The sequence below is a fragment of the Loxodonta africana genome, chromosome 20 (assembly GCF_030014295.1).
Source record: "Loxodonta africana isolate mLoxAfr1 chromosome 20, mLoxAfr1.hap2, whole genome shotgun sequence".
In the NCBI taxonomy this organism is placed as follows: Eukaryota; Metazoa; Chordata; class Mammalia; order Proboscidea; family Elephantidae; genus Loxodonta; species Loxodonta africana.
The window spans coordinates 326030-339450 of NC_087361.1; the positions used below are offsets into that span (position 1 = coordinate 326030).

Below are 13421 nucleotides of genomic sequence, written 5' to 3' on the forward strand. Positions count from 1 at the left end.
TTCAATCATGTTGGGGTATTTAACTTTAGTTTATTTTTGGAATTCTTTTCTTCAAATTTTTATTTTGAAATAATTGAGATTCATATGCACTTGTATAGATTATTAGTTTTAATCACTGTATACCCAAACCCACTGCCATCGATTCTGACTAACTGCAACCCTATAGAACAAAGCACAACTGCCCCATAGGGTTTCCGAGGCTGTAAATCTTTAAGAAAGCAGACTGCCACATCTTTCTCCCAAGCAGCAGCTGGCAGGTTCCAATGACCGGCCTTTCAGTTAGCAGCCAAGCACCTCACCGCTGCACCACCAGGGCTCCTAACTGCTGCAGTTTATTTACTGTTGGGTATTTGGACTGCTTCCTGTCTCAGATAAACACGTTATGAGAAACATTCTCATTCACTATCTTAGTATCTTTTGCATAGATTTCTCGTTTGTCCCTTGCAGAACTGCATCAACTTTACCAGATAATACTAACAAATTTTCCAAAACATCAATTTATGTCCCAATCTTAAGAGCTCCTGTTGGGCAGTGTACTTGCCAACAGTTGATTGAGCAGATTTCTCAGTATTTGCAACCTTGAAGGCAGGTAATGGCCTGTCAGTGAGATTTACTCTGCATTTCTCAGATTATGAATGAGATTGAGGGCCTTTTCAAATGTTAACGGACCATTTGGAATTTCGTGGGGCAAAATGCCCATTGGAGCCAACTGTCGTTCTTTCTGCTGTGGCAGAAGTTCTACAGACTTGGGAAGAGTCTTTTTTGATTACACGTGGTGCAGGTATCTTCTAACAATTTAGTTGGCCTTTTTATCCTTTTTACCGTTAACATACACAGCAAAACATACTTGTACAATTCACTGACACTGACTGCATTCTTCAAGTTGCACAACCATTCCCACGCTCCTTTTCTGAGTTGTTCCTCCCCCATTAATACAAACCCACTGCTCTTCGAGGTTCCTACCTCATCTTAGAGTTGCTGTTGTCAGTTTGGCCCCATAGAGATAGATCTTAAAAGAGGACAATGCTCAAAGCAGACATTCTTTACTAGTTAAGCTAACCTACTGTTGTTTTTTAGAAGCCTTCGAGGATGTTTAAGGTTTAAAGGTTATCTCAGGGCAATAATTTGAGGGGTTCATCTACCCTCCGATGCTCCAGAAAATCTGGATTTCATGTGAATGTGTAATTCTGTTCTGTACTTCCCTCCCTTAGATAAGGATTCTTCTACAGAATCTTTGATCAAAATGTTCAATACTGGTGGCTGGGCACCATCCAGGTCTTCTGGTCTCATGGCAAGAGAGGCAGTTGCTCATGGAGGTGATTAGCCTCACATTCCATACCTTCTTCGTATTCCTGACTCTCCTTCTTCCTGTTGTTCCAAGAGAAGAGACCAACTGTTGTGCTTTTACTTGTAAGCTTCTAAGACCCCAGGCACTATGCAACAAACTAGGTGGCAGAACAGAAATACTAAACATGTAATTAGGCCAATTAAATGGGATCTCTCATGAAACCATGACCCTAAACCTCTAAACCAAGGAACCAAATTGCATGAGGTATTTGGTTGCACCTAAGCAACCTCAGCAGCTGCTCTTTATTTCTTTTGTCCTTGTTGTAAATACACCAACCACACAACTTTTGCCAATTAAACCGTTTACAGGTGTACAACTTGTTGACAGCAATTACACTCATTGGCTATATATTGGTATGTTTTGATGAGCAGACCTTCTTAAAGTATTCAAATGTACCAGCTTTTATGTGTGTGTGTGTGTGTGTGTGTGTGTGTGTGTGTGTGTGTGCGCGCACGTGCTTTGTTTTGCTGTTTTTCCCTTTTTTGGTTAACTGCTTTTATACCCTAAGAAATACTTTTCTACTTTCAGGTCAGCTGCCACGTGATTAAAAAAAAAAAAAAAAATTCTTCTTCTGCTGCAGGAATTTTATGTTGTTGTTGTTAGGCGCCATCAAGTCGGTTCCAGCTCATAGCGACCCTATGCTATGCACCACAGAACGAAACACTGCCCAGTCCTGTGCCACTCTCACAATCGTTGTTATGCTTGAGCCCACTGTTGCAGCCACTTTGTCAGTCCATCTTGTTGAGAGTCTTTCTCTTTTCTGCTGACCCTGTACTTTTCCAAACATTATGTCCTTCTCCAGGGACTGATTCCTCCTGACAACAGGTCCAAAGTATGTAAGACACAGTCTCGCCATCCTTGCTTCTTAGGAGCGTTCTGGTCTACAACCAGAAATTTTATACACTGACTTATTTTCTTCAGAAAGTAAATAAGCACTGTTTTTCAACAGTCTGTATCTGATGACACCTTAAGTCTTTGCAAGTCTGTTTTCTGTTTGTACTGGCTGCTGCTTGCCAGGTCTTCCTTACTTGCATGCATGGTTATTCAAACAAAATGACTATATTCCTGTGCTTGAATAATTACTGTAGAAATAATCTGAGGCCCAGAATAACAGTACCTTCCTTCCAAATAAGATGTGCATTTTGTTCTGCCACACTCCTAAAAATACTAACCCATCCAACCAAACCCAAATCCATTGCTATCGAGCAGATTCCAACTCATAGCAACCCTGAAGGACAGAGTAGAACCACCCCACTGGGTTTCCTGGGCTGCAATCTTTAAGAAGGCAAACTCCCACATCCTCCTCTGTGGAGTGGCTGATGGGTTTGAACCACTGACGTTTTTGGTTAGCAGCCGAGCACTTAGCCACTGCACCACCAGGGCTTCTTCTAACCAGTCCAGGATATCCTTAATCTAAGTTCAGACTACTTAGGTGATGGAAACCAGGGCTAGAAGTCTACAAGAAGACTAGTTTACTTCTGGTTTATTCTGAGAGTGTAAGCCTTTGAGATACAAGGTGTATACGAGAAGAGCTATTAGACACTTCATCTTGAAGACAATGGTACTCGGGCATATGTTCTTCTCACTTCTCAAGGGTCTCAAGATCTTGGCTCAGCATCTCAGTTTCTTCTGAATTGTCAAACATCCTCAAGTTGAATATAGCTTTTTGTACTAGGGTTATTGATTGATCAAAGGTTTTTATATAAAGTACAAGAACTAATGGCTAGAAAGGTAAAGTCAGAACTATGCTGATGCAACCTGAATGTTAGGATGGACTGCCTTGGTTCACTTACTCTCAGTTAATTCAAGAATAACTTCTCCCTAAATTTCTTCCGTTAACGACTGGTTCAACTATTTCTTTTATAAAACATTTCTAATCTACCAAGTTCACCAATTCATTCCTATATCCTACTCAATAGCATTTATTGTATGATTGCTTTATGCCAGGGACTCCTACACTTCTATATATTCCATATCTTTTCCCAGCATGGAGGGAACCGGGTCTCTCATGCTGCAGTTCAGGAAGGGGAAAGTGCCAGGTTGTAGGAGACAGCCTTGAGGGGTGGACTGAAGCGAAAACAGGCTTTGCAAGAGTGAACATGAGCGCCCTCACGTGGTCCACTAGTTCATTACAAGTTGCTGAGTCTTTCTTATGCAAGACTCTGGCTTGTAGTCACTACTGTCCACTGCCACTATAAAACCTCTGCCCTTCCACTGCAGGCGTGGAGACCTGATTTGGTCTCGTGGCCACCCAGGACTTGCCTCATCTGTTTGTCTCCCTAATTAACCCCTTTGCTGTCACTCTGGAATTTCCTGCCTCTTTCTTCAGTCTCTCAGCACCCTCCATTTTTGGAGGCAAGTTTCAGGTTACTAGTCCATGCCTGGACAGGGGAGCTATCAGGAGATCTGACAAAGACCCTCCCAGGCCACTGGGGAGATGTACAGCAAAAGACTGTCCACATCACACTGGGTGGAAATGGCTAGGCCCTCATACCACTCTCTTGTTCAACCACTGGCTCCAAAAAGACTGCCTTCAACCACCACTGCCATGCTCAGTAACTGACCCGGGGTCACCCCAGGAGCATGACCTCAACTCAAAAGCTGAAGGGGATCTTAAAGGAGCTAAGAGCTAAAGGCTGCCAGCTAACCATTCCCTTGGGGGAATTCGAGCAGGCACCGCGTTCGGGTTTATTTCCACATAGGTTGTTATTACTTCTTAATCCTTATTCTATTACTCACCAACCTTCACAAGTTGGTTTACTTTCCACTTTCCACTGCAGTGAAGTAAACCAACTTTCCGCTGCCAGACTATCTTAGTCTGAATAAGCATATTCAAAATTCCACCAGAAATTTCAGCAGTTATCAGACACCCGAGGTTGAAGGTCATTTATTAGGAGCATCAACAGGAAAAGATGCAAATAGCTATGCAAATTTATACTAGCAGGAATAAATAAATAAATTCTGTCTCTTGATGGAATGGAAAAACTTAACTAAAAATGTTCATTGAAAATTTGAGGGGAAATACCGGCAGTCCCCAGATTACAAACAAGTGGTTTCTAAATCTGTCTTCAAGTCAAATTTATACATAAGTCAGAACAGTTAGGTACAGTTCGTATCTCACACAAGTTAGTCAAATGTCTGCCTCAGTATACAGTATATAGTGGACCCTTCTATGCACAAAAAAAATTAAACACTTTCAGATACACTAAAATGTCTCTAACAATAATATTTTGATGCACACCACAAAGTAGCATTCCTTTGTTATTACAAACCATTCCATGAACCTGGAATTTTTAATACAATAGGTTTTAAGGGAGTTGACTCATAACTATGGGTTGTACGTAAGTTGGACGTTTATAACCTGGGGACTGCCTGTAGTGAAAATACGTGTCAAGGAAATTCAACACTTAGTATTATAATTGCAATACTATCTTTCATGAAGTAAGTAGCTTAGAACTAGGTAGCATTATATGGAGAGGTAAGTAGACACAGAAAGGATTTTATTTAAATTAAGAGAATCTAGAATCACAGAATTATAAGACAGAACTTGAAAAATCTTATTTGAATTTTTTTACTTTAAACCTAAGCATAAATACATTCTCAACCATTTTAAATTCTTGAAAATATTTTTGTTATAATCACCACTCAACCACCAAAAAAAAAAAAAACAGTTTAAGTACACCTACCTAACACAGTGACAGTTGTGGAAGACTGGGCATTTCCAAGTGGGAAGGTGACGGCTTTGCACACGTATTTCCCAGAATCAGAGAACCCCACGTTATGCAGTGTGATTGTTGCATCATGAAGTGAGTCGTTTTTAAACAGGACTCTCCCCTGATATTCTCCCTGAACAGAGAATCCATACTGAGGGTGATGAACTGCCACGGTCTGTGAACTCTTGCCATGTACCTTCTCCCATGAAATCTGTGTTATGGTTTCATTTACTTCAATTAAACATTTCAGCGAAACATTTTTTCCCCATACTGCAGTGACATGTGGCTCCACAATAATCGGACCAGCTAACGCACCTACGGAAAAACAAGAAAAAAAAAAAAAATATATATATATATATATATATAAACTCTTAGAATGGAAAAAATTATGCTAACACATTATGTTATCATTAAAACATATATGTATATATTTACATACACAGATATATACACATTTATACATATGTGACTGAATAATAAAACAGGAGTGGAAAGAATCACGTGTTTCCTGAGCTTGCTGTGAGGAAACGGTGACTCTCAAATGCATCAAGTATCCACCATAACGTGTTGCAGTGGAAAAGCCTGTATCATCTTGAGAGAAATAAGACTAACACTCATGAATACCATAATCAAGCAATATGCTGCTCACTGATAAGAATATTTGAGCATATATAACAAGTTCACCACTCACATACGGGTCCTCGCAGAATAGCTAAAAAGTACTTAAACTAATAAACCAAAATAAGCACTAAAAAATGGGAAATGTATAAAAGTAACTTTAAAGCCTAGAGTTGTTAAATATTTTAAATGAATATAAGAATGTAGGAGAGAATCAAAAGATAATCAAGAAAAAAAATGTATTTAAACATGTTCAAACAGTTCTAAATAACAACCAAAAAATTTACACAATATTACAGAGAACCCCTGAGGGAGCAGGAGATCAGTGGGATGCAGACCCCAAATTCTCATAAAAAGACCATACTTAATGGTCTGACTGAGACTAGAGGAATCCCGGCGGTCATGGTCCCCAAACCTTCTGTTGGCACAGGACAGGAACCATCCCCGAAGACAACTCATCAGACATGAAAGGGACTGGACAGTGGGTGGGAGAGAGATGCTGATGAAGAGCGAGCTAATTATATCAGGCAGACACTTGAGACTGTGTTGGCATCTCCTGTCTGGAGGGGGGACGGGAGGATAGAGAGAGTTGGAAGCTGGCAAAAATGTCACGAAAGGAGAGACTGGAAGGGCTGACTCATTAGGGGGAGAGCAAGTGGGTGTACGGAGTAAGATGTATATAAACTTATATGTGACAGTCTGACTTGATTTGTAAACGTTCACTTGAAGCTCAATAAAAGTTAATAAAAAGAAAAGGGTACAGCTCTGGGGCAAGGACTAGCAGGCAGAAGAGGACAGGAAAGCTGGTAATAGGGAGCCCAAGGTTGAGAAGGGAGTGTGTTGACATGTCATGCAGTTGTTAACCAATGTCGTAAAACAATGTGTGTACTGTTTAATGAGAAACTAGCTTGTTCTGTATACCTTCATCTCAAGTACAATAAAAGAAATTAAAAAAAAAAATTTACACAATATTATTTCTGTAAGTCCATTTAATGGGGTGTGGGAGGGGGGACAATGAAACACAACACAGGAAAAAAACCCTAGTGGGTGAACTTTACCATCCAAGAGATGACCTAGAAAATTACAGCAAAAGATCTGACAATGCGCACTGGCTATATACTTCACAGCCATAGAAGAAAGAGTGTTGTGTTTTGTTGTGTTTTGTGTTTTTTGTTTTTTTTGTTTTGTATAACCACTGACCCAAAAAGGTATCAAGTCCAAAAAATTTACCATCAAGCTCTCTCAGCCTTTCAAGGGTTAAAAAAAAAAAGCTTTTAAAATTAACCCCAAACCAAACTTGTCACCGTGGAGTCGATTCCAACTTACAGCGGCCCTATAGGACAGAGTAAAACTGCCCCATAGGGTTTCCAAGGAGCAGCTGGTAGATTCAAACTGCCAACCTTTTGGTTAGCAGTCAAGCTCTGAACCACTGCACTGCCAGGGCCCCAAAATGAATCTAAGGTATATGAAATGACAAAGTATTCCTATGTATATATTGGCAAGCTTTCATTAAGTCTGGAGTCCCTGGGTGGTGTAAATGGTTAAAGCACTTGGCTGCTAAACAAAAGGTTGGAGGTTTGAGTCCACCCAGAGGCTCCTCAGAAGAAAGGCCCAGCAACCAGCTTCTGAAAAATCAGCCACTGAAAACCCTACGGAGCACAGTTCTCCTCTGACATACACGGGATCACCTTGAGTCAGAAACGACTTGATGGCACCTGGTTATCATAAGCTTAGAACCAAACCAGAAAACATACAAACAAAAGAGCAATCTTATGAGTATTAATCAAAAATGACACAAATATTATAAAATAAAATCCAGCTCTGTATTTAAAGAAAAATACACCATGACCAAGTAGGATTATTCCAAAAATATAAGGAGGAGTCTATAAGGTCGTTATGAGTCAGAATCAACTCAAAGACAGAGTTTTAGAGTTATAAGGAGGAGTCAACATTACAGTTCTAGACTGTTCATCACATTGAAAGCTCACGACTTCCTCGTCTGATATTGAAAAGGCATTTAATAAAATTTAACATACATTTTCTAATTTTAAAAACCTAACAACTGAAAACAAAATGATTCTTAATAATAAAGTATATTCATCTTAAATCAATGGCTATTACCATACTAAAACTACAACTGAAAAAGGGGCCCTGGCCATTAACGACAGGATCAAGACAGGACCCACTAACTTTACCACTACTCAAGTGAAATTGAAAATTCAATCCAATGCAATATGGTAAGAAAAAAAAAAAACAGAAAGAAAAAGATACATATTAGAAAAGAACATACAGAATTATCTGAAAAATCTATTATGTAAAAAATCCAAGAGGGTCAAGTGAAAAGTTATTAGCATCAACAACGTGGTTGTTTACAAAATATATGCAAAATTCATAAAAAATACATAGACATATGTTAAATTGTTATCGGGTGCTGCAGAGTTGATTCTGACTCATAGCCACCCCACGTAACAGAGCAGAACTGCCCCAAAAGGTTTTTTGGCTGCAGTCTTTACCGAAGCAGACTGCCAAGTCTTTGACCCGTGGAGCCGCTGGGTGGCTTCGAACCACCAACCTCTTGGTTAGCAGCCAAGCACTTAACTGTTGCACCACCAGGGCTCCTACATATGCGATTACCTTTATAAAGTTGTTGCAGAAAAAGAATGAATTAGTATGTGCAAAACACTAATATTTAAAACATCCATAAGTAAAGTTGTAAAGGACTTATAAACCCGAGTGGCTGACTTGACAAATGGGACAGACATGCCATGTTCCTGGATGGCAAAACTTAATAGTATATAGATGTCAATTCTCCCCATATCAGCACACAAACTCAATGCAATTCCAGTGAAAAACTGATTAAAATTCTGGAAAAATAGGCTCAGGATAATAGCTAAGAAGTATCTCAAACACTGCAATGACCCAGCGAAGGAAAGTGAAATGCTACAGTAAAAATAATAAATAGTTTGATACTGGTACGTTAAAGCAATTGAAAGTACAGAAATACACCTACATATATAATGAAATATGATATATAATCAAGTTAGTACTTTGGGTGGAGAAATTATGAATTACTCATGAAATGTTGAAAGGACAAGAGCAAAATATTTGAAAAAAGATAAATCCCTGTTTTACCATATTTTTACACAAATAACGCATGCCTTCTACATTTGTTTGCCAATCGTACCCTTCCCCAGTGAGATACTTTTGTAAGCGCACGGTGCTAATTATTTCTATAGCAACATGTGAAAAAACTGGAATAGCAGTGCTTATGAAAATACCTCATGGGAGGAGGGCGCGGTTGGCAAACAAACGTAGAAGATGTGCATGATCTGCGTAAAAATATAGTATACTAAATAGCATTAAAAAAATATATACCAGATGGAATGAAGACCTAACGTAAACAATTAGTGACAATATGCCTATATATATACTTTTTTTTTATACTAACAATAACTTCTTGTATATTCTATCAGATAGCGTTAATTATCTAGAGTAGGACTGATTACTGAGAGCTAGAGAAAGACATTTTAGTTTTCACTTTGTGTTCTTTGACATCAAATCATTTACAATAAGTAATTTTCCTAATAAAAAGCAAACTAAAAGTAAAAATAAATAAAATTATTCCCCTTAGGTAAAGGTACGGGTGGAAGAGATAAGAGAAACATAATAATCTGGGAGTGATATTTCTAATTGTATTTCTAATTCTTACAACTCATAAGAATCATGGCCTAGCAGGCCACCATTACTAAAGGAAATATTCTGAGATCAAGGGAAAAAGAAAAAAAAAAACCATTGCTGTCGAATCAATTCCAACTCATAGCGGCCCTACTGGACAGAGCAGAACTGCCCCATAGAATTTCCAAGGAACACCTGGTGAATTTGAACTGCCGACCTTTTGGTTAGCAGCCATAGCTCTTAACCACTATGCCTCCAGGGAGAGGGAAACAAAAAAGGCTGATCTACTAAATCAAAAATATATAAATATATTCTGTAACACTTAAGTGGGAAAAGCCTTTCTCAGCATAACTGCAAAGGTAGAAAAAACACTCAGAAAAAAAGGTTGGTAGATTTGACCAGAAACATTGACCTCCTAAGTGAACAAAGAATATGAGTATGTATTTACAAAGGACCTATAAATGGCAATTTTAAACAAGTTTTCAACCTCACTAAAAAACAAATGTTAAAGGATGTAACTGTCAGGTTCTTGAAAATGTCTTTTTTCTATTATTTTTATTTCTAGGAAGTATGAGTAATTTTTACTTTTGAATTTTTCTACAAAAATGTTCTGAGCATTTTTTGCTCGTTACAAAAAGTTTTTGGTGTATGTTTCTTTGTTTCAATCCTTAAAACCATTGATCAAGGCTTTGTACCTACCCTTCAAATACTTATAATTTGGCTCTTAGATTCCACGAGCTTCTAAATTACATATCCTTCTTTTTGTGTTTTAGTTAGCCAGAGTTAGTTTCTGTTGCTTGCAAACAAAGAGTCTAATACATTTTTATTCCTGGACTAAACCCAAAAGTTAGGAACCACTTCTGAATACGATTTCCCCCATGGGCTCTTAAAACTATGGAGGAATAGATTTATCATTGTGGTTCTTTGGCCAAACTTAGAATGTCTCACTACCTAGGATCTCTCAAACACTGAGCCTCTCCACAACTTTCTGGTATGAAGCTGAGTTTGACTAAAGAGCAGCAGCGTCCTAGAGAAATATTACTTAAAGTAAATTCTTCATTAATGGTGATATAAGCCTGGAATATAAACAGGCTAAGGAACAGCAAACAATTGAACCTTTCGTATCTAGCAAGACACTTACCTTGTCATAAAGTCTCACTGCATCCTGCAAACTTAAGGTCTAAGGAAAACCATTAAGATCTGTTTCTGTCCTGTGTATCAACTTGGCTTCCAATTAAAAATTTTTATTATTACCTAATTAATTAAACTGAAATTATTATCCTTTCAGAGAGAAAGAGGGTGTGAGACAAAGAACTCATTTTGGCCTGTCTTTAGAATGTGGCCTGTCATTAGAATTTGTGCAGATGAGTGAGGGCCACAAAGACCACACCTGGTCAGCCAACCACAGGAAAGGTAGGGGTATGATTTAGTCAATCATGCATATTCAACGATTCAATCAATCATGACTATGCAATGAGGCCCCAAGCATGACTAAATAGTGAAGCCAATAAAAGGCCCTGAACACAAAAGATCTTTGGGCTTCCTGGATTGGCAAGAACATCTATGCCCGGGAAAAGGCCACGCATCCCTGGGGACAATGGAAGCCTTGAGGCCAGGACCCTTCTCAGACCTCATCCTATGTGTTTCTTTGTATCCTTTTTTGGTTATATTAAAGTTGTCATAGTGAGTATATCCCTTTCTATGAGTTCTGTGAGTTACTCTAGTCAAAGACAGAACCCACAGGGGCAGTGACAGCCAGCAAAGGCTGGCCTATGTGGCAGTCTGAAGGACTGTGTCCTTTCAACACGTGTGCTCTGACCTCGCTCAGGGTTGCAGAGATCCAACAAGGGCTGCACGGGCAGCCAGTCAGAATGGCTGTGTCCTCTTAACTTCTGTGCTAACTCGATCAAGGCGGCTAGATCCCAGAGGAGCTGTGCAGGCAGTCACTCTGCAGGACTAACAAGGGACGTTAACTTAGGAGCTCCAACACAGCTACCGGTGGCTGGGTCAGATAAAAGTGTAGCTGGGTGGCTGGAGATGAGGATGGAGAACTGGTAAGGTAAGAACTGGATCCATTTTCAGGTGGGAATTGGATTCAAGTTGATCCTTACCCTACAGTTAGCAACTAAGTAACTTATGTGAAAAGACCCACTGTGCCTCTCACTTAGTGTAGAGGGAGAGAGAAATGGCAAAAGGAGTAATTCTTCATCTGCAGTTCCTTGGAGTGCCTAGTCTGTAGGGTCTTCATGCGTGTTGGAACAGTCATTTAGCCTGTAACCACACAGTGCCAGAGGATACAAAGCATTTGGAAATATACATAGTAAATAAGAAATTACTGACAGAAAAGAATATGTAATCATTTATATATAATTATGGGGTTATTTAAAAACAAAACAAGCAAAAAAAAAAAAAAAAAAACCAGACATCAGACCCATACTGATCTCATTAAAGAAAGGTGTTAGAAATGGAAGAATGAATAAAGTGGCAACAGTTCCCTTTCTTACCTCTCCAAGCCCCAGCACTGAACCAAGGAGGAGCGAAAGAGTGTCATCACAAATCTAACTTCCTGGTTTTTAATACCATCTTTTGCGACACCTCACTTCTCAGTTACAGGAAACGGCAGGCACCCTGGGCATTTGGGCTTAGGATCTTTGAAATGTTAGGAGCCACAAAATAGGTTTAGGCAAATATTCTACAAAGAAACATGTACTTTAGTCTGTGTTCAACCAAACAAAGCCTCAAAAGATCTGTAAGGCATAAATTCTTTCACGCTCCTCAGGATTTACAGTAATGTTTTGAGGTAAATACTTTAAAATAAGTACACATTTTGAAGAAACTACCAACATAACAGCATCTAGATAGCCTCAGTAACATCAGTATAAAATATGTTTTAAATGAATCAAATTTATCACCACCACATTTAGTAGCTAATTGGAATTATTTTATCTGATAAATGTTTAAGTCCCATCTACTTTGAAAATGTAACAAAAGCCTTTTCAACAAAAGTCCACTCAGAAAAAAGCACAGAAAAATAAAGCCAAATAGAGTAACTTACGTGAAAACTATAAACTGCAAACTCAAATATTATTACAGTATGAAAGACTAACTTCCTCTCATGTCATAACTAGAAAGGGTAATTCCAGGATCATAAGAGGTCCTATAGGGTCACCATGAGTCGGAATCAACTCAACAGCACCTAAAAAAAAACATAGCCTAAGGAGAAACCTTGGTCACATGCCAAAAATTGGCTGAGAGAACCCAGGATATTCATTCATTTATCAACATGTGCTGGGTGCATACTTTATGCCCGGTACTGTTTTGGGTCCTGGGAAGACCACTGAACAGAAGTCACTACCCTTATGGAGTTTACATCCTAATTGGGAAAGCAGAGAACAAAGAAAGAAGTAAAAATATACTGAAGAATAAAAACTATAAGGAAAATAAAGTAAGGTAAGATCAACAGTGATTCCTTTAAGGTATAAGACAAAAGATGAAACATATCTTTTTGATATACAGGTGATAAAAGAAGGTCTTTTTGATGACACTGAAGCAGAGACGTAAAAAAAACTAATGGAGTGAGGGGAGAGAACCTTTCAGAAAGAGGGAATGAGAAAGAAATGCATGTAGCTTAAGTAAAGTGATCCTGAGAAAAATGGCAGGAAATGAGGCCAGGGGTATAACAGGGGGTCAAACTCCTGAATTAAGATGGGAGGCCCTTATTAGAGAGTTTTTAGCAGAAACATGACACACTCTAACTTACCTTTCAAAAAGATAACTATGCCCTTAATGGAAGAGATGGTAAAGACAAGGACTAAACAAAGATATTAGTTGTTGTTGTTAGGTGTCATGGAGTGGGTTCTGACTCACAGCGAACCTTTATACAAGAAAATGAAACACTGCCTGGGGTCCTATGCCATCCTCACAATGATTACGCTTGAGCCCATTGTTATATCCACTGTGTCAATCCATTTCGTTGAGGGTATTCTTTTCAATCTTTTTTTTTTTTTTTTATTGTGTCTTAGGTGAAAGTTTACAAATCAAGTCAGTATCTCATAGAAAAAACTTAT

At 38.8% G+C, this 13421-nt stretch overlaps 1 protein-coding gene across 1 annotated transcript in view; it reads right to left on the reverse strand.

The window, feature by feature from the left end:
* NECTIN3 (nectin cell adhesion molecule 3) overlaps window positions 1–13421 on the reverse strand; it is a 199875-nt gene that overhangs the window by 138028 nt on the left and 48426 nt on the right. Inside the window, exon 2 of the mRNA XM_064273468.1 lies at window positions 5035–5376. Coding sequence (XP_064129538.1) covers window positions 5035–5376 — 342 coding nt within the window. The remainder of the gene's footprint in view (window positions 1–5034; window positions 5377–13421) is intronic.